Source organism: Electrophorus electricus, chromosome 7 (assembly GCF_013358815.1).
Source record: "Electrophorus electricus isolate fEleEle1 chromosome 7, fEleEle1.pri, whole genome shotgun sequence".
NCBI lineage: Eukaryota > Metazoa > Chordata > Actinopteri > Gymnotiformes > Gymnotidae > Electrophorus > Electrophorus electricus.
In genome coordinates this window covers 8,966,233-8,988,346 of record NC_049541.1, presented here as the reverse complement: position 1 = coordinate 8,988,346, position 22,114 = coordinate 8,966,233, and the positions used below count along the sequence as shown (strand labels likewise).

The 22,114-nt window shown below is 38.6% G+C and overlaps 2 protein-coding genes across 8 annotated transcripts; both read left to right on the top strand.

Moving 5' to 3' along the window:
* The first annotated feature begins 6,743 nt into the window (after nt 1–6,743).
* On the top strand, nt 6,744–10,820 carry LOC113584113 (cytochrome P450 7B1). The gene is made up of 6 exons (XM_035528128.1): nt 6,744–6,766; nt 6,975–7,111; nt 7,239–7,877; nt 8,240–8,446; nt 9,748–9,926; nt 10,515–10,820. The coding sequence occupies exons 1-6, from the start codon at nt 6,744–6,746 to the stop codon at nt 10,818–10,820; spliced, it is 1,491 nt and encodes a 496-aa protein (XP_035384021.1).
* On the top strand, nt 9,882–20,531 carry slc39a6 (solute carrier family 39 member 6). 7 transcript variants are annotated; one of them, XM_035528034.1, is made up of 13 exons: nt 9,882–9,952; nt 10,515–10,572; nt 12,211–12,421; nt 13,418–14,119; nt 14,443–14,485; nt 14,590–14,661; nt 15,244–15,413; nt 15,550–15,735; nt 17,970–18,057; nt 18,150–18,485; nt 18,698–18,778; nt 19,064–19,254; nt 19,382–20,531. In XM_035528034.1, exons 3-13 carry the CDS (start codon nt 12,281–12,283, stop codon nt 19,532–19,534), a joined length of 2,163 nt encoding a protein of 720 aa, XP_035383927.1. In that variant the 5' UTR covers nt 9,882–9,952; nt 10,515–10,572; nt 12,211–12,280; the 3' UTR covers nt 19,535–20,531. The 7 variants fall into 7 exon arrangements, with proteins under 7 accessions (XP_035383927.1, XP_035383926.1, XP_035383928.1 ...); XM_035528033.1 differs by having other exon boundaries at nt 14,341–14,485; XM_035528035.1 differs by lacking the exon at nt 18,150–18,485 and having other exon boundaries at nt 14,341–14,485.
* The last annotated feature ends 1,583 nt before the right edge of the window (nt 20,532–22,114 follow it).

Sequence of the window (22,114 nt, the reverse complement as noted above, 5' to 3'; positions counted from 1 at the left end):
TAAACGTTTTTAACGAAGGACTGTTGACATGCTGGAGACTTTATTGATGGTGTTCCTTGGTATGGCTTCATTCTTCATTCTCAACACGATATTCGGGAGGAGACGGTGAGTTTCAAACATCTTAACTTGTAGATGCGTTGATTTATAAATCTATACCTTTACCTAAAATGGGAATTAGTTAATAAAATGCCTGACTGTACAGATAGGCTTTCAGCCTAGCCTTAAATACTGAAACGGTGAGCGGCAAGGAGGCGGACGCATGTGCGGAGAAGAGCGAGATTTATTAGGGGTAAATCCAAATTCAGAGTTGTCGGAATGGTCCAGGGTCATATTACTAACACAGATAGTTGTAGAAGACATGTTAAACAAACGGGCTAGGATTAACGAACCAAAAGCACGCAAATGCAAACAGGGGAAGCAGGCTATAACTAAGGAAAAACAAACGGCTAGAGGAGGGGAAAAAAAAAACTAACAAACGAAGGCTTCGAAACACAAACAGGCTTTCAAAGTCTTTCAGACATATATCCAATGAACAAAGATACAGGCCACAAGACAGGCTTTAAATACATGAACTCAAACAAGACTAGAAAGGAGAAACAGGTGTGGAAAACCAAACGAGGTGCGGAGAAAACGAAACTACGGAATGGAATAAAAACAAGACAAGGAAACCATGAAACACGGAAGATGGAGGGACTAACGGTGACGAGAATCAATAAGAAATATTACTGGGAGCCAATGTAAAGTAGTCAAGATAGTCAAGATCAAATTTTCTAGTTCTAGTAAGAACCCTGGATGCTGCATTTTGAACTAGCTGGAGCTTCTTTAGGCACTTAATGGTACAGCCAGATTGTAAAGCATTACAGTAGTCCAATCTTGAAGTGATAAATGTATGGACTAGCTTTTCTGCTTGTGAGGACAGTATGTTCCTAATCTTTGATATGTTCCTGAGGTGGAGAAAGGCGGTCCTATAAATATTATTTACATGAGCTTCTAACAAGAGACTGGTATCCATTAATCATTCCAAGATCTTTAACAATTAGAGAAGATGTGATTGGGAGATTATTGGGCTTAGTGGTTAAGATACTCATACTTTTCCAGTAGTATTGTTTACATTTACTAGCATACTCAACACTACGTTTTTTTGCCTGCATTGATCAAAATGAGTGTCCATTGTAAAGTTTTTAAGACAGAACATTTTCAGAAACAACTGAAGAAATATTCAGTACACTGTTGTGTCCCTCTTTGCTTAGTGGTTAAGATACTGGACTTGTAGTTGAAAGGTTGCTGGTTCAAGCCCCACTAACAAGATGCCACTGTTGGGCCCCTGAGCAAGACCCTTAACCCTCAAGTTGACTCAGTCATAATTGTAAGTCACTTTGTATAAAAGTGCCATACATACATGTTTTGAGATTCATTAAGAAATTAGAGAGTGAGGACCTAGCTGTGCCTAATAGAAGCACCTGTTTTGTCAGGATTAAGTGAGAGAAAGTTTCTCAACATCCAGTGTCTGATGTCCTTTACAGATTCCTCAATAATACTAAGATGATATATGTCATCTGATTTGGCTGAGACATATAGCTGAGTATCATCAGCATAGCACTGGAAACCAGCACAGTGTTTACACATAATGTCACCAAGATGTAGAAAAAAACAAATACCCTAGAACAGATCCTTGTGACACACCATAGCTAACCTTGTTGTATGCTGAGAAGTCTCCATTTATGTTAACAAACTGGTCACGCCAAACTATATAAAGATTTAAAACAAGAAAAGGATACTAGATGCTGAGCTACAGCTTTTTCCTAGGACCTTGGACATCTATAAACATTTTTTCTTATCTCTCTCTTTAAATGAGCCACGGTGGATGGCACAGACCTACACATTTTCTTTTCCATTCTCACTGTCTTGAATTTGTAAATTGCAAAAAGCCACCCATCCCATGAACTTTGAACAGTAGCCTATGTATGAATTGAAAAATTCTAATTTCCTACAGAGAAGACAAAAACAAAGTCACTAGAATAAATGGCAGAAAAAGTCTCAATTGTTAACACCAGTTCATCCTCATGCATTACTGCATGAGCTGTCTAGTGTATTACTTGAAAGAGATGTAATCAGCTTTACAATGAAGAAACAGAAGGCTTGCCGATCAGTTATTTGTCATTTCTAAAGGTAAGGCAGTTCTAATACTAATGGACACTCCATTAATGATGTATATGTTTGCATTGCCAGTTGTTGATATGGCAGCAATGAAATACACTCCTTGCATTCATGGCTATGAAGCCCTTCTTGTTTCAAATAGTATCGCTCATACTTTTCCAGTAGTATTGGTTATATTTACCATCTTACTCAACAATAGGTTTTTTGCTTGCATTTGATCAAAATGAGTGTCCAATCGTAACGTTTTTAAGACAGAACATTTTCAGAAACAACTGAAGAAATATTCAGGGCACTGTTGTGTCCCTCTTTGCTCTGTGTCTGCTTGGTATCTTAATGGAAATTTAAGCTTCCATAGTTTCCCAGCCCAGAATGAACTCAGGAGACCATGACTAATAAACATCTGTCAGAACCACTTTACCATTTCACTGCATACAAAGGGCAGACATTTCATACCAGATCACTTGGTTGAAACAGTCATTCAAACAGTCATAGTTGGCCAAGTTGCTTACAGAACCAATGGCAGTGATGGTTGACAAGTGCTTCCTCATTACTGATTGCGTTAAGTGCAAAGTCTTCTGCCAACCATTTCTGTTAAAGCAAAATCAGATGCCTGCATACCAGGTTACTGAAACACAATCCATAGCACAACTAAGAGTACATGTCACAGTCACTGAATTAGTGATTAACTTACATATCCATGTGTATATATGGATATGTATATAATTATTTCTAGCTTCAGTACATTAAAAACTAAACATTACACCTTCTCATTAAGAAAACATGATTTAATAAGTTTTTGTCAATATTCCTGGAATGTATTGAACAAATACTTTTTAGGATGCAAAATAATGTTAGAATCATAGTGTTCATGTAGATAATTATATTCAGGATCTGTAATTTACAACTTTACATTTAACACATTTCAGTCAATATGTGATGTATTTATTGAAGAGCAGAGTGCATTAAGAGACTACTGCACTGAAATACATTATGTCCAATTGTTTGTGGACACCACCACTTCTAATGAATGCACTCAGCTACAGATGACTTAGGTGTGTTTGAGCAAAGAAATAACCAAGGTGTGCTAGATTCCAGGAACAGGTAACCCTTGAACTATGTTAAAACAGAAAAAAACTAATGTTATGTAAAGGTTATGCAAATTATATTCTGTAAATGTTCGGTACAAAAACATTCAGTATAAACAGACTCTTAGTTAAAAACATGTTATCTCAATAACTCTAACATGTTTCTATCAACGGATGGCAGAACAGTATTACAGTGTTATTAAATGTCAGGTTTGGGATATGCTGGAGGACCAGCCAGTGTAGTGTAAATTGAGAGGAGAAATGATTAGCCTAATGCTGAAACATGAATTTCATTCAGGCAAGTAGAAATCTATGTGTGCATGATTTAATATTGCTATTATTTATCTCCATTCTTAACTGGCACTGCATAATGTATTATAAAATTGTGCCTTAATGTTTAAGATCATTGTTTTAATATCACAAATTGTCTCATGTTCATTTACAGGGTGACCTTATTCTTAGGACAGGCCAATATAGTGGATAGGTCTAGGGAGAAGGAGAGTTTGACAGGTTTCAATGCCAGGTAGAAACAGTAGGCCTCCAATGTTATGATATGGTCATGGACAAATTTCAGGATAAACATTTAGTGCTCTTAAAGCATTATAGAATTAAACATCCATAATTTTGGTACCGTATAGTATTTTGTGACAAGAACATTAGATGGGGTGGAAGTGGTGGGTGAGATACTGATATGGATGTGACCAAGAGGAAATGATTGTTAGTGTTGCTAATTCTAAAATATAGCTATTTAGATTTTTTATAATATCAATACTACCTAACTCTGTCAGGTTAAATCCTTATCTCATGTTGATCGATCACAATGATATACATTTCTATATTTTATGCCTTCTGGAGTATGAAAGAAAATTAAATGTATTGTATGTACTGTATTGATATTAATAGTACTACTGGAAGTCAACAAAAAGAGTGCAGCAGTGGAGTGATGTGTGAGCTTCGAAAAATTGAAGACCAGTCGTGCCGCTGCATTCTGGACAAGTTGTAGAGCTCTGATGGCTCTTAGAGGAAGATCACCGAGTTGCGAGAACAGAGAGTAGAATGTTGTGGTTTGCTGTGTCAAAGGCTGCTGGAAAGTCCAGAAGAATCAGATGACAGTTTGGCAGCTTTAGCAGCATGAAGTTTCTCCTTCACTGCTATGAGAGCTGTTTCTGTTGAATGTGTCAGTTTGTAGCCAGGATAATAGGGATCGTGCAGCTGGTTCTATATGAGGAAAAGAGATAATTGATTGTAAACTGTTTGTTCAAGGGCTTATGAGAGGAGAGAGAGAAGTGATACTGGTCTGTAATTGATCGTGGTGGAGCTGTTGAGTGTGGCGTACTTGAGGATTGGTACCACACTGGCAGTTTTGAACACAGTTGATACATGTACAGAGGATAAGTAGTTGTTGATGACAGATGAAAGGAAGCAGATCTCCTGAGATCAACTGGAACAGAGTGGAAAGAATGGGATCCAGCGGACATGTAGTCGGACTGCTGGAAGTCAAGAGTTGAAGAAGTTGGATGTAGGGTAATGAACACTGGTTGGAAGAGGTGGAAAAGGACTGACAGATTGCTGCAACCTTCGCCTCAAAGAAGGTGATGAAATCCTCAGATGCAATAGATGAGGAAGGAGGGGGAAGGTTAAGGTTAAAAGAAAAAATACCGAAGAGCTTGCATGGATCTGATGCTTGCATGGATCCATGGCTGATGATTCAAATTTTCCTCTGTAGTAGGATGACTTTGCAGATGTTACTTCTAGGAAAACCAGAATGAAAGGCAGTTGGGCAGAGATCCATCCAAATTATCAATAGAACTAATTGGCCATGTGCCCGGGATTAGGGTTTCCTGACATTTATATGTAGATTTATATCTGGTTATATGTAGCCTACCTGATTTCGAAGACGGGACATACGCTAATCCTGAATGCGCACAAAACCTTGATGCTTGGTTGTACAAAGGATATGCATATTTTAGTTGTCATTTTAGAAGTTGAAATTCAAATGAACAATTACTAACACTATTAATATTACGATTATTATTATTAATCATACCTATAATTTAAACCGAAAAACAAAACAAATTACAGTTTTTACATTTTATTTTAATCTCACTTAACATATATGCCTAAAACCAGGAGGAGCCTCTCCTTCCCTTCTCTCTTCCCTCTCCCTCCACTCCATCTCTCGTCTCTCCGCCCTTTGTGGCAGGTTATCAACAGGCGGGTGTCTTCATCAGTCCCTGAGAATGTTTTACATGATTTGTAATTTTTAAGTTCCCTTCACTGTATTACCTTATGCTAACTGTTAGCTACATATCAGGCTAACCCGAGCTCACACCTCAGCAGGGAAACTAGATAATGCTAACCTAGCAAAGTTAGCTCAAGTACATGTCATTAAGCAACATTGCTACTGTAAGATCTGAGTCTTTATTAATGAACAATGTCATTGGTTTATTGAGTTTATATATTCCATCAACATTGATATTAAACCTAAAATATTAAGTCCTGACATTCTACCTCATTTACAAATATGGATAAGTTAAATTTAGATGCTGTCAGCTAGCTAGCTGGCTGGCTAATTGGTTAATGCTACCTAGGTTAGATTACCTACGAAGGCCAAATACTACTACAGCTAGGCTGCTAACTAACTTAAAGTAACATGCGTTTCAAACAGATTTCTTACTAAAATAGCAACCATTTATGTTGATTTTACTGTTTTAAAGAAAGAACTCCAAGTTGTATTTATATTTATAGACTGTTCACCTGCAACAGTCAGCAGTGAACCATGTATGTTGTCCTCCATTTTTTAAATACATTTTCCAGATGCTAGTATTATGGGACAATAGTGTCCATTCAAACCATACTCAAAAACCGACCAGTTCTAAGTATGTATCTTGGATTTTTGAGTATACTCAAATGTAACAATTTTAAATACACTACATACTATATATTCAAAAACTAGTTAGTATTAGTTAATTGTACACAATTGGGATGCAGCCTTAGTCGCATATTGCATATGGTATACTGATTTGCGGCCCAATCAGTATGCAAAAATATGTCGTAGGCTATTTCGAACATACACTTTCAAAACCTTAGAAACCTGTGGAAGTTTTTTAATGTTGATAGAATTTGATGTTGGTTCCTCTCAAGATTTCTTCCTCATGCTCTAGGGAGTTTTTCCTCACCACTGTCACCCTTGGCTGCTTTGTGACGACAGCTGTAATAAGCATTATATAAATACATTTTACTTGACTTGATAAGGTGATTACATGTAGCAAGTCCATTTGCAAAGCCTTGAAACAAAATTTAAATGTAAAATGTATTAAATGACATCCAAATGCCAAAGTTTGTGCTTCATTATTTCCACTTAGCTGCACTATTTACACCATTTAGTTTTGTATGCAATGCGCTGAATGCAATTTTAAATTAAAATAAAAACAAACTGAATGTAAAGTGGATTTTGTAGTAGATTATTGTATGTGTTGTGAGTAATTGTGTTGCTTTACCATGTCCTGGCTCCCCAAAAAAAGGTATTTTGTATTTATTTATTTATTTTGCTGGTTTAAACATTTATATTTATATTTATTTATTTATAAGCTATTTATTTTCCCACTAAAGAGTTAAGATTATGGTTAGGGTTGGGGTTAGAGTTAACACATATATTACTAGTATCACTTTGGTCACTGTTGTAGTCCTAACAAGTATGGCAAAGTAAGTGTATTTGTGGTTGTTTTGTAGGAGAAAGGGGGAGCCCCCATTGATAAAAGGATGGATCCCGTTTCTTGGGAAGGCTTTGGAATTCAGGAAAGATTCTTATCAGTTTCTGCAATGGCTACAGCAGAAGCATGGAGATATTTTTACTGTATTGATTGCAGGTATATAATAAATAATAGTATAATTATGAAGTAATAGTATTCTGGAAGTATCACATAAATAAATTATAAGAGTACCTGAAATAAAATGAGTTGGTGTGTGCATGTGTATGTGCTTGTCCTTTTGAAGGTAAATACATGACATTTGTGATGAACCCTCTACTATACCCTGCCGTGATTAAGCAGGGAAAGCAACTGAACTTCCACAAGTTTGCAGATGTGGCAGCATCTACTGTGTTCAGCTACCCACTGATGTGCACTGAAAGGTTTCCCGGCATGAGTGATCAAGTACAAAAATGCTTCTTGCTTCTGCAGGGCTCTGCCCTTGACCTTCTAACATTCAGAATGATGGGAAACCTACAGCTCATCTTACGACGTTATTTCCTTTCCAAGCAGGGAGAGGAGTTAGAGTATGATTGGCACAAAGTGGGGCTGTATGAGTTCTGTGACTGTGTGATGTTTGAGGCAACATTTCTGACACTATATGGACAACCCCCAGACACGAACACAGATGAACACACACACTCGGGCAAGGAGAGCTGGACAGATGGACTGCGTGACAATTTCAAGAAGTTTGACAGAATGTTTCCTCTGCTGCTTGCCCGCGTACCCATTAGCTTGCTAGGGAAAACTAAATGTACCAGGGAGAAGCTTATCAGGTTTTTTCATCCCTGTAGAATGGCAGATTGGACCAGTCCATCAGAGTTCATACAAACATGTACTGAACTGTTCCAACAGTATGACACACTCAAAGACCTGGACAAAGCAGGTAATGTGCATACACACATGCACACACAGACATATTTTGAAATGTTCCAACCATCACAGATGCTCAGAGGCCTAAACTCTGACCTAACCTCTGAGTAGATAAAATTATATACACAGTGGCTTGCTCACTGGGGGCTTGGACTTGGACATTTAAAAAGCTGCTTTGTGACAACATCTGTTGTAATAAACGCTGTATAAATAAATTTTGAATTTTGAATTTGAATATATGCACACACACATACAGACCTAAGCTCAGTAGGTAAAAGTATATATACTGCGTATACATACACAAACACACACGTTTTAGTTGTAGGCAGTCAAAGGAAAAAAAACACCTAAAGTCAATTTTTCCTTCCTCTATAGCTCATCATTTTGCCACGCTCTGGGCATCAGTGGGGAACACTATTCCAGCATCCTTCTGGTGTTTGTACCACCTTCTATCCAACCCTCAGGCCCTTGCTTCTGTGCGGGAGGAGATCATTGGTGTGATTGGAGAGGAAGAGGCAGAGGCTATTTGCCGTCATGACATGTTGCTAACCAGAGAGCAACTCGACAGAATGATTTACCTTGGTAACACAGTAAAGTCTAAGAGTTCCTGTTTCATCAGAAGTGCTTCCCAAAAACTGCCTGAAATGAACTTTTGAAAGCCTTGAACATTCATGCTTTTGTAGGCATAAGACAGAGGTTCTTATCTATTTGCAGAATGTCCATTAAACAAGGTGAATCAGGTAGTAAACTGGAGGTAGTAGTAGTAATAAAAGTAAGTGCTTTGTTGTTGTCTCTTCAAACAATATGGTAGCATGCTTCAAGAAGGACAGAGATGCTTTACCAGCTTCTTTGTAGTTAGAGGGAGTATCATATAGGTGAGGTTACAGGAACTTCTCATCATAGCACCTGCCAATTTCCAGCCAACCTGCAAACACTGAAGTGGTGGGTTTCCAACTACTGGCCAGCCACTGCATTGGTGGGCAAGACATTCACACATTTCTGTTTTAGAAAGTGGATTCTTTAAACTACCTCCACACCTTCCAAAGTGCTTTTCTGATGTACCGAAGGCTTTGAAAGCTTGTTCAGGAGGAAGCATAAACCAGCTTTAATACATATGCATGTACACACAAATATCTTTTCCTCTGATTTTATTAGATTTTCAATTTGCCAGAGGGTCTAGTCATTCTTGAGTAAAAGTAGGGATTGGTGAGAGTAAGAAAAAGAAAATACCATCGCTCTTTCCTCCTCCCTTTTTCTCTACAAAATAATTTGTGCTACCAAAGCTTGATTTAAGAGCTTCAGTTAGAAAGCATGACATACCATAATATCTGCATTCTAGAATCTGTGAAAAAATAAAATTGTGCAGATCTACCTGTTTAGTGCATTAAAATTGCAATGTGTTAACTGGAAAATAAATAAAGCATTATAGATAGGTTAAAATGGGCTGAAATAAAGTGGTTGTGATGTATTGAGATGGTTAGGTGCTTTTTGCATGAGGGTGTGCAAGCTAGTGTCTCTTATTGTATAGATCACATGGCAGAGCAGGTACAGCAAGTTGCTAACAGCCTAAAGGACATGAATTTGATACAAATTGCACACACATACTGAATGCTGTTTAATATATGTACTTCGCTATGCAGAGTGTCTGCCAAAAGCTGTAAATGTATATGTATGTACGTGTCTTGCATCACAACATTCCCAATCTTTATACTGGAAGTATTCTGCTGTTATTGTACAGCACTCTGTATTCCTCTAGCAGGTGGGGTAATTTCTCAATATTTGAGAGGCTGTTAAATCCTTGAATCCTGTGCATTCTGTTAAGAAGTGCAGATCTTTATTTTGTTCACACTAATGGCACTGTTTCTCTCACCCTGTCTCTGTAGAGAGTGCTGTTAAGGAGAGTCTCCGCCTCTCCTCTGCCTCAATGAATATCCGGGTGGTTCAGGAGGATTTTTCTCTGCATCTGAATCCCCACTTTTCAGTGTGTGTACGCAAAGGAGATATTGTTGCACTTTACCCCCCGAGCACACACCAGGACCCAAACATTTACCTGCACCCTCAGGTAACCATAGAGACAAATCACTGTAGGTAAATATCACTAAGTGGCTCATCTTTATGTCTGACTGTGAAGTAGTCTGGTTAAAATTGTCTTTGGTTTTTCATTTGATTCCAAGTTTTTCTATTTATAGCATTTAGTTGACATGATTTTGATGATGAGCAAATATGAGAAAATGCAGTGCTGAGAAATCAAAACAACACTGAACAACAAGTTTGAGATACTTCAATATTTTATTAGTGGTATACTATTGGGGACAGTGGCGATTCTAGAGTCTGGCGGGACCCTAGGCAAAACTTCATGTGGCCCCCTTATGGAATTCATGTCTCTTACTGTCATTTCAAACTTTGCACATTGCCATTGCAGTAGATTAAAGTCAGTAAGCCCTCAAAGGCCCCCCACTGGCCTGGGGCCCCAAGCAATTGCCTGCATAGCCTGTTGGCGCTAACTGTAGAAATGCTAGACAACTGACAAGGTGATGAAAGCTTGTGAGATTCAGAATGGTTTGTACAAGGCTAACTATGAAATTAAATGAAACTGCTTATAGCTTTTTATGGTGGCTTAATTGTTTATGGTGACTGTGTGATTTTGCAGAAGTACATGTTTGACCGGTTTGTGGAAGACCAGAAGGAGAAGACAGAGTTCTATAAAGGTGACCAGAAAGTCCGGTACTACCACATGCCATTTGGGTCAGGGGTCAGCATGTGTCCTGGCAGATTCTTTGCCATTAATGGATTAAAGCAGTTTGTCTGCATCACTCTACTGATGTGTGACATGCAGCTTGCTGCTGGCCAAAAAGAGGCAGTGCTGGACACCTGCAGAGCAGGCCTGGGCATCCTCCCACCTGCAAACTACATCTCATTCAACTACAGACTCAAAGGACACTTCAGAGATGAGTGACTCTCTGTCTGTCTGTCTGTCTCTGTCTGTCTCTGTGTGTGTGTGTGTGTGTGTGTGTGTGTGTGTGTGTGTGTGTGTGTGTGTGTGTGTGTGTGTGTGTGTGTGTGTGTATAAGAGAGAGAGAGAGAGAGAGAGAGAGAGAGACAGAGGGACCTAAGCATGCAAGTGAAAACTTGATAACAGCCCATTGTAAAAGTCAGAATTAGCCTTCTTTTCACTCCAGAATGCTTTGCACTGGATGGTGAGTTTTGTTTAGTTTGGGTTTTTGTTGTTCTTTGTTTTGTTTTTTGGTATTTCATTTATTTTGTTATTAATGAGGTGATTAATTACAGGCTGTTGAGTCAAGGTTCAAGTTTAACCCACTGGCTGAAAGTAAAGTAATGTAAAAATGGTTTGGAAAATGGTTGTTATACATTATGTGAATGTTGGGTAGAGTACTGATACACATATTAATATAAATACAGTGTAAATTAAACCAAGCTATTCTCCATTGTTTGCTCGTTTATGTCTCTAACTGGTAGGGTGTGGATGAAATTTGGATTTGTGTGAAATTTGAAAGAAAGAAAGGTTAAATCAATACAACAGTTTAGAAATTATGTAGCCTTTATTAAAAGAGATTTGTCATTTGTTATTTAGTTTTTGTTGTCAAATACATATGTCTGTGGAAAAACAAACAGAACCAAACACCCACTGGTAAATGACCATGACCACCTAGTTCACCTGAAGTAACAGAAGAACCAGCATCACCACCCAACAACGGTGGTGATTGTGCTTTCCATCAATAATAAACTCTCCACGCTGGATGCCAGATTCTCTCTGGTCGAGATATTGCACAAGGAATTCTAAGCACTGTGTGAATGTCTAGAATTCAGTCAAGAACTGATTGTGACAATCATTAAAGAAAACAAAACTTTACAACACTCCATTAGTGAAATCACAACCCAACTTTCATTGGTCAAAAAATAAAATAAATTAAAGAAACAATACTGTACTTACAAATACATAGCATGAGAGATAACATCGTCTTCTCCAGTATATCCGAACATATATAGAAAAACCTTGAAGACCTTGTAAAACGATTTCATGATTAATAAACTCAAGATGTCCCCAGATTTAGTTTCAAACATTACATTCAATCATTACATTCAATCTCCCAAAACTAAACAGAAGAACAAAAACAAACACATAAAAACATAATATTTGTACAATCATTTATTAAATGGATCCAGATTCTTTACACTGCACCTAAGGCCTCCAATTATTAAAACAATAAGTGACAAACTTCAAATGATGGACAAATTTGCCACTTACACTCTTTGGAAGAATATCTACAATTAAAATGCTAATATTACCTAAAATAAATTATTTGTTTTCAATTATTCCCATCCAGCTCCTGCCAACCTGGTTTAAAGCTTCAATCAAGATTGAAGACCTTGAGAACACTTAACATATCTGTGGGAATGGGAACTCACTTGGTAAATGACGAACGACGGTCGGTGAAAAGGGGAACTCACTTGGTAAATGACGAACGACGGTCGGTGAAAAGGGGAACTCACTTGGTAAATGACGAACGACGGTCGGTGAAAAGGGGAACTCACTTGGTAAATGACGGTCGGTGAAAAGGGGTTTTCATTCATTTACAACAGATGGCGACATTTACCATTTACTATTACTCCCGTACAAGACGAAGAAGCTGTAGCATTTTTTTTTCCCCATTCGAAACTGTGCTTACAGTTATTAACAGGGTTGACGTACCTAGGTTACCTAACTGGTAAGTAATTCTACCTTTTTATTTTAGTAAAGTAGTTCTCTAAGGAAAAAAACAAATTTCTCCATTATACATCAAAACTAATAGGCGACTTTGATTTCCGCTGGCTAGCTAGATGACGTGTCTTTGCACACGAGTCGGAAACAATGAAAATAGTGTTGAGTGCAACAGAGCTGTAAAAAGGCGCTTTCGATTGACCGCGGTGCGCATCTCCTGCTCCGAAAAGCATCTGAAGTTAGTGTAGGTCTACATGTAGATTACGCGTGATTTTATGCTGTTGTGTAAAATGATAAACACTACGACAGAAGAGACCAACTGGGTCTGGGCCTGGACCTGGACCTGCCCACGTTGTGCTTTAATATCTTATCTATCTAGCGGTTCCTATTTCGTATCCTAACTATTATAATTTAGGTAAGCGTGGAGGGTGTTTAGCTAACTGTCACATCGTGTCGCAGATGTGGAAAATGGCTTCATTGTTACCTTGTCTTACGTTAGCTAGCCACATTTAAAGATTTTAGCTACACGTAAGGTGGATACAAGAGAAAAAATAGGGATAACATGGATTTTACGCCCGTTTCCAACGTCACTAATTCAACTGCTTATCTAACAATCAGTATCTAGATAATGGTACGCGATATGACTTAATAAAATACTAAACCGTACAGAACTGTTGCAAAGGGCCTAGCAATAACTTTTAAGAACATGGTTGTATGTCTACGCTTACATGTTCGTGTATTCCATATTGTAAGATGTGTTCTATTGTTCTTTTCTGTAGCATTTGTTATTGCGTGTAAATGTGATTTTATATTCAGTAGTTCTTGTTCTTTAGGTGACGATGTTCCCTGTCTGGCCACACCTCCTGATACTGACGTCAGTTGTGCCGTTCAGGTCATGCTTGTTGGCAGTGAATGGTGACTGTGGTCCTGGTGGAGTGGAGATAGACAGGCGTATGGCAGAGCAAACACAGCAACGGCATCTCCATGCACTCTTCTTGAAGTATGGGCAAAATGGGAGCATCTCATTAGCTGGTCTGCAGAAACTGCTGGAGGGGGTCGGGCTGGACCGCATTAGGAAAGTAATGGTGCAACACCACGGAAATGAACACAACCATACTCACAAACGCACACGTTCACCTGCGCACACACACAAACATGTCTCACAGACACACACTGTTGCTAGCAAGAAGGATGATGACGGCTCTGGTGTCAAGAAGAATGATTTTGCCCCCAACCTGCATCCTAATTTCATTTCTGGGAAGAAGAGCCAAACAGATGTCCATCACAATCTCTACCTGAAAAGAGCTCCAGGGTCCACTACACTCCTGACCACACCCTCATATGCCACTACATCTCACAGTCCGAATCGTAGCACAGACTACAATCTTATGCAAGACCCAGTCCAGCCCAATACATCAAACTCTGACCACAACCACCAGAATTCTTCCATACATTACCTAGAAGACCATGAAAACCATGATGATACTGAGCATGATAATGATCATGGACAGAGTACCCTCAATTACAGTCAAGAGGTATGTACACACACACACACCACACCTCAGTACAGCCAAGGGGTGTACACACAGAAGGAATTCACAAACGTGTACAGGTAACCAGCATTGCTGCTACACTTCAAGATACAACACTTCAAGATGCTACACTTTTTCTGTTTCAGTAACCAAGATAAACCAGATAGCATTTAGCATTGCCCTGCTTCTCTCTCTCTTTCACATACACACACACACACACTTAGTGCCAGAATGCAACCTCTATTCTGCGGTCCCATGGTATGTCCCAGGAAGTGTTTCTTTCTGTCCATGACTTCAGCTTCCTCTGCCCCGCCCTCCTCACGCAGATTGACTCTAAGTCCTGCTTTCTGCATGCTGAGAACCAATCAGGTTGGACCATGGTTTTAAACATTTACAAAGCCAATCTAAGGCTCAGTAATAATGCTGTGATGTGTAGATTCAGTGGTGAAAAAATTCCTCACTTTTTTTTTTAGGTTATAAAATTCATAATCACCATCATGATCAAATTGGTGAAAAAAGCCAGAAGGTATCCTCCATTCATATAGGTATGTGTTAGAGATGTGTATATGTAAATACAATACATAACTTTATATTTGTGTAAGAGTACATTTGGAGAATGCTCTTTGGATTGTTATATTTCTGCATAATGTGTATATGTGCAGCCTGTGAAAACTAATCCTACACTTTGCAATATTTGACACATCTTAAAGGAGTACAATTAAAGAATATAGGCTGCCATGCACAATTCTTTTATTAGTGGTCCATTTCTGTCCACAGGACTAATATTGGCAGGATATATTTGAGTGGTAGACTACTCTGTGCAGTCATGACACTGACAAGTAAAAACAATAGAATTATGATACCGCTGATGCCAGCACAACAGCCATCAACATGCCACAAACACATTAAAGTCACTGTTGCACTGAGAATGGTTACCACCCTGTTAAAGCTAGGCATCAGTGGTCAGATGATGATTAGGATTGAGAGTATTTGATAATGAGCATGGAAACAGACTTCTGTCTTTAATTGTAAACCTTTAAAACCAACTTAAGTGAAAAATAAGCTTATGCATAAAGTAGATTAATTATTGAAATCACTGAGGTGTGTTTATTCTTTGTGTTTTGCAGCTTGGATCGGTGGATTTTTTTCTATCACTATAATAAGTTTGCTGGCTCTGGTAGGCGTGGTCTTAATTCCACTCATCAACAGAGTCTTTTTCAACTTCCTGCTCAGCTTCTTGGTTGCTCTCGCAGTAGGCACGCTCAGTGGAGATGCCTTCCTGCACCTCATACCACATGTAAGGAAAAAACTAGTACAGATTCAGAGGAAGTTGACTGTATTCTAAACTTTTTTTTGTTCTGTATACTAACTCCCATTCCATTGCACATGCAGTATGTCTGCACTTCTTATTTGTTGTTTCCTTTCTCCATCAGTCTCAGGGTTACCACAAGCATCACCATTCAGCCAATGAGAGTTTGGAGCATGATCTACATGGTGATATTGAGGATTCTCTAAAGCCTGTTTGGACAGGGCTTACAGTGCTGGGCGGAGTTTATATCATGTTCCTCATTGAGCACTTTCTGACCCTTGCAAAAATGTACAAAGACAAAAAACAGAAGGTGAGGCAAATACATACAATTAAAAGCTCAGATAAATGCATGTAGTGAGCCCACTTAGCCTCAAATATAATGGCTGAAACATTTATTTAGTATTATCAGCAATTTATTTCCTAAATCATTTATTAAAATCAAGTGTGTCTTAACCTGAATACTAGAAAAGAAAAATAGAAAGATTTGGGAACATTTTATTAAAGAGAACTTCAGGTTCATACGAGATGCACACAAACTAGTTTCCATGGAAGTACGACATGCGTACTTGAGCACCTGAAAAAGAAATATCCTTTGAAGATTCTGCAGTAGTGTGGTAATTAAACTTTTTACCACTAAAAAGTAGCAAAAAGAAATTTATGAAATTAACGGTTTTGGCTATAAAGTGCAGCTCACGTGAAATGAAGAATCAAATTACTTTATAGTGCTCAGATGAACCAGTTTATACTATCCCAAATGGAGGCAGCCATGTTTAAAATAGATTTAGCAGAGAATGTCTGAAACATCCAGGCCACAAGGTGTCAGTATAATGGCTGTTTCATAATGTGAGGAAGAAGAATTGGAAAAGTGACTTGCTCCTTTAATGGATGTATGCTAACATTACCCTTTCCAAATTATTGAAACACTCATTGAATTATTTGAATAATACTACTCATTAGAATATCTTTAAAATAAAGTTTTAATTGTACTTAGACTGCTTCATAAAACTTACTGAACATGTGGCACCTGTAATCCTGTAATGGCAACAGCTATGTTTATTAGCTACCGTCATAAAACTGGTTAACGTTATTTCAATTACAGAAAATTTGTCAACGCATTTTGTGTTGCATCAGCTTGTCATCCTGTCCTGGATACTTATTCAAGTAAAGTAAAAAGATGTTAACATTGAAGTTGTTATCCCTTGCTGGAAGTTAGTATAACAACATTATTTTTGTCACTCAAATATAGAGCTAATGTTAGTAAACATACTCATAGAGTTGTTATAGCATTGTTTTCCATTATTTTACAAAAAACACAAAATATTGCTAAATGATTTGCTGTTTATTTCTGAACCACATCTGAGCTATCAGTTTGTTGATTTAATATACATCAGTAATCAGTTGTCAGATGTGCTTCTTTTGTGTATCTTTATAGTCTGCAAGTGCTGTCAACCTCCATTTAGCAGAGCGTCCTTATGGCTGCCCGTTCTATTTTTCCTGTAGCCAGGCACAATCTTTGAAGTTTATACCCTTATAGAGCTCTATCAGCTTGATGACTTCAGTCTGAGTTGTCTTTATCTTGGTTTTCAGCATTTGTTTCCTTCACATATCTCTGTAGTCTGACTACAGGCTTATGAGGGTGGAAAAAAAAAAACTAGAAAACACCATCACTTTCCCGCCACTTGCCTCTGTTTCTGTTTGTTTTCAGTTCAGTTTATTTCACGATGCTTTATTGGCATGACAAATAATGATGATACATTTTTACTGCCAAAGCTTCAGTTTGAGAACGTTAATGCATGATGATGTAACATGTACTTGTCAGGGGAGTTCACAGTACTGGCTAACTGCTGGTTTACATCATGAGCTGGGCAACACCATGGTACATTCTGACATTCCTGGATTCATGGGTTCTTGCATTTCTGTCTCAGGTGCAATAGTTGTTGTTGCTATATTTGGACAGTGGAGGATGGGGCTACCCCCATGCTCTAGGGAGCTTTTCCTCACCACTGTCGCCCTTGGCTTGCTTACTGGGGTCTTGTGTAAAGCTGCTTTGGGACAACGGCTGTTGTAAAAAGCGCTATATAAATACATTTGACTTTACAGTGGCATTACTGAAGTTGTAATGGGAGGCATCATTTGACTGACTGAATGCTGAGTAACTAGTTGTTTCTCTGTGTGTGGATGAAGGTCTTCTCCTCATCCCTAGTTCTTTCAGTTTAAAAATGAAAACAAACTATCTGATATTTACATTTTTCTTATAACTCTATAAATATACAAATGAGGCATAAACTAAACAAAATTACATTGAATAAAGATGGATATTTAAAAATAGAAATGAATTTTTATTATAATCCAAAATTTCAGTACCAAACTGAAGACGATAAATTCAAAATTGTCAGAAAATATTTTTTAGTTATCTGACCTTGAGGTGGTGGAAAAACTCCTATACATCAATATGTAAGCCCACATTTATAAGGCTGTGCTGTACTAACAGACTTTGCTTGCTAACTCCAAACCATGTGTGTCTGTGACTGACTGTGTCTGTAGGTGCTAAAAAGGACAGAATTGGCTGATGCAATTCTTGAGTCTGAGAAATTGCAATCGCTGGAAGACCTTGATGTTAAACCACTGGATGGTAAAAGGTTTATATTTATTAGGAATTGTATAGGCCTAAATCTTATAAGTACCTTTTAGCTATAGTGGGTCCCCTCCCCCCCCCTCTCTCAGACTCTGGTGCAAATGGTGGGCATGGGCGTAGCCTGCCAGAGGAAGAGGAAGTGATGTTATCTCAGGGCTGCTACACAGATGAGGATTGTGAGAACAAATGCCATTCCCACTTCCACGACACTGTTGGCCAGTCGGATGAACAGCACCACCATCACCATGACTACCACCATATCCTACACCACCATCACTCTCAGAACCACCACCCCCACACGCACACACACAGACACACCCAGTCGTACTCTGTGCAGCACTTTGAGCATGCTGGGGTTGCCACCCTTGCCTGGATGGTTATCATGGGAGATGGTCTACACAACTTCAGTGATGGATTGGCTATAGGTAACACACACCCTCATGCTGGAAAATGCATGCAGACATACTCACATACATAAACTTCAGTGCTGCACTGTTAAACATACTTTCACACTGAGCCCAGTGTCATTAGAAAGCTGTCTGTAGGTTAATGTACACTCCTATTTTTGATTTGTGATTAATTATTTTAAAAATACATAAATTGTATGAGTTATTATCTGGTGTGTGTGAATTTTTAGGAGCAGCATTTACAAAGGGTTTGTCTAGTGGTCTGAGCACTTCAGTTGCTGTGTTCTGCCATGAGCTTCCTCACGAGCTGGGTAAGAGTGTCAGCCATTAGTATTAATGTGACCACTAATGTGGTCAGGTTTTAATGTGAGAGATTTGTGTCTGACCAGAGAAAATTACCAATTTAAAAGTGAAGTGAGATGTACTCTCTTGGGAAAGTCAGAATATTTAGAATAGTGAAACTTACTTGCTGCTTTTGGTTTCAGCATTGTATGGTATGATTACTTTCAACAGTTTTGTAGTAATGTGTTATAAATCAGATAATCATTCCTGCCCTTGGAGAGATTGTCCTACTACTAACCTCTCTCTCTTTTTAGGTGATTTTGCAGTCCTATTAAAGGCAGGGATGTCTGTGAAACAGGCAATTCTCTATAATCTGCTCTCAGCATTGATGGGCTACCTGGGGATGGTTACAGGCATTCTAATTGGTCACTATGCTAAGAACGTGGCCATGTGGATCTTCGCTCTTACAGCTGGTCTCTTCATGTATGTTGCACTGGTGGACATGGTACGTTTTGCCCATGTGCACTAATTCAGACAATATAGAATACACATGTCCACTTTAGATTTATTCTTACATGAAGTGCAAAAAAGCTGTCCCTGGTTTTTGTCTGTGTTCATGTGTGTGTGTCTAGGTCCCAGAGATGCTGCATAATGATGCCACTGCGGCAGGGTTCAGTCACTGTGGATTCTTCGTGTTGCAGAATGCTGGCATTTTGCTTGGTTTTGGCATCATGCTTATCATCGCTGTGTTTGAACAAAAGATCCAGCTTAGCATAGACTTCTGACCCCATCCATGACCTTCGGTTTCCCAAATCTGTTCCATAGCTCCTAGGAGATGACTTGGTTTCAGATGACCTTGTGAACTTTTGCCTTCACTCTTCAATTTAAAGTGAACTTTGTAAAGTGTATGAATTTGTTTGGCTGCTAACAGTAAATGGCATTACTGTCATTTAATCTGAACCATTAATCAAGTTTTCTGCAATTAGCGAGATTGTTTTGCATCAAAAATATCTTGGTTTATCTGAATTGATCACATGAGATTGAAATGGCAGAGAATGTTACATTGTATTGGGCCAGACTTCAGTTGTTTCGCATGGGTTCTGTAAACATCTAGTCCCCTGTAGTCAGCAGCAGTAGGTTTCTCTGCTGTAGTGCAATGTGGAGCCAGTGGACATTTGCTCACCTGGCTGGCCATGGAGACCCTGGTACCCAGGTGCTCATCAGTAGTGCTGATATTGATAAAACAATATTCTCCAATAAAGACAAATTGATGTGCTTGGCTTGATATCCTAATCCTAAACTACTCACCAGTACCACTGATGTCAGTAACATCAGAAAGTATGCTTTTGTCAGCAGCTCTGTTCGGCGGCTTAGTGTTGATCTGTAATCGTTTAGTAATGTGTGTAGTAGTTTAAGTGCTTCTTTTACTCACATCTGATTTCACCTGTAAGCAACATGATTCTCTAACTCGATCATGTTATCAGTATTGTAGCTGCAGGTCAAGCAGTCAATCACAAGATGGGAATAATGGTTGTCAGTCTAATAACTCGGTTGCTTCTCTGTGTAGTGTTCACTTCTTCAGAAAAGAGATAAATTATTATTTTTTAAATAAGTGATAAGTAGTAGACATGATAAAAGCTTATTGTATTTGTCATTTTTTATGGCATTTATTTATGTTCATTGTGGCAGCTTGGCCAGCAACTGATCATCTTTTATGTGCTGTTACAGTGTGTGAATTCTTGTTTTTCACATTCCATTACAGTAAAAACTTTACGGAGAACATGTATTGTTTTTAACTCAGTTTGCACTCCCCCACCTTTAAGCTAAAATCTACATTTACATTCAACAAATCTACTGAAATATTGCCAAACTACTTGTGAAATATTCAATACATATACATGTCAAACAAAGTTTACATTTATAAATCACTCATGGACTGGGATTCTCATTGCCTAAACTGGGGAAGAAACAAAATTAAGGATTTGATGTCATTCAGGATTATCAGAGACATCAGTCATCTGTGATTTTGTCCATAAGAGAACAACTGTCTGCTTTTATTGTTTGGAAAAAATGGCTTGCTGATAATGCAAGCTGATAATTGGTCTCTTCTAAGTGAAGTCTGGAACTCTGCTTCCAAACTTGTTCATATTTACATACATATTTACAGTTTTGGCTGACTGGTAAAAAACTATGGGGGTGGGGGGCTCTCACATTTACTCTGCTCAAACCCATGGATGTTGTCTAGTCCAGCTACAAAGTATATAGGTATCTGAATTGATGAGATATTACATTTATTTATACATGCACATACATACTGAGATAATCAAAATGCTAATTCAAAATATTTTAGATCTGTTGTCACAAAGCAGTTTTACGGATATCTGAGTCCAAGCCCTAGACGATGATGGGGGCAAGGAAAAACTACCTATGGGCATGAGGAAGAAACCTTGAGAAGAACCAAGACTCAAAAAGGGGACCATCCTCTGGTCAGCACTGGACACCATGACAGGAACAATATAAACAAAGCACCAAATTAGTAAGAAGTGTAAGAGGTTCATTTTTGGTTCCTAGAAGTCAATTAGTAGTTCAATACATGTGTCAGAAACCCATCTAGCACAAACAACTGTACAGTCAGCATAGAGCCTCCTTATTCAGAGATGGGGAGGGAACCAGGTTGGTGGAGAGAGGGTGTCTGAGGTGGAAGTGGGAGGAACCACAGCAGAGATGGGACAAGGCACAGCAGCAACATGACACCTGGAGTAGATTTACTCTGGCAGAAAGAGGATATTAGGCATGGCCAAATACTAAAGTTTATAAAATAGGGTTTTTAATGAGCAAGAGTGGACTCCAACAACTTTAATTTTAGCTATAGCAGCACAGCTAAAAGGATATAGCCAGATACAATACAGACATGAGAGCTCCCTGGAACATCAGCACTGCCAATTTCTGCCAACAAACGGACAAAAAAATAGGTGGATTGACAGCATCACAGCAAACCATAACTCTTACTGTCCATGAACCCCTAGATCTACACCTTTACCTAAAATGAAAGGTATTTAATATAATGCCTGAATAACCAAATAGGCTTTCATCCTAGCCTTAAATATCTGTATCTGAGTCTCAAACATTTACAGAAAGGTTATTCCATAGCATAGGAGCTTTATAGGAAAACACTGCCCCTGCAGATCATAAGGTGGGGCAGTGCTTTGTATTATTATTATTTACAAAGCACCTTTCTCAGAATCAAGGACACTTTACAGACAGATATCAGCTTTTACAATCAATCACACACCGATGAGAGCAGAAGCCACAGGCCCATGGGGGACTGTACCATGTGCAGGGGAAGGAGAAGAGGTTAAGACCAG

Coding starts and splice junctions, on each gene's coding strand:
- slc39a6 (XM_035528033.1), top strand. CDS start 12,281: ATGGGAACTCACTTGGTAAATGACGAACGACGGTCGGTGAAAAGGGGA. Junction 18,058..18,149: donor TGATGTTAAACCACTGGATG/GTAAAAGGTTTA, acceptor CCCCTCTCTCAG/ACTCTGGTGCAAATGGTGGG. Junction 19,255..19,381: donor ATGTTGCACTGGTGGACATG/GTACGTTTTGCC, acceptor GTGTGTGTCTAG/GTCCCAGAGATGCTGCATAA.
- LOC113584113 (XM_035528128.1), top strand. CDS start 6,744: ATGTCCTGGCTCCCCAAAAAAAG. Junction 7,112..7,238: donor TTTTACTGTATTGATTGCAG/GTATATAATAAA, acceptor GTCCTTTTGAAG/GTAAATACATGACATTTGTG. Junction 7,878..8,239: donor CAAAGACCTGGACAAAGCAG/GTAATGTGCATA, acceptor CTTCCTCTATAG/CTCATCATTTTGCCACGCTC.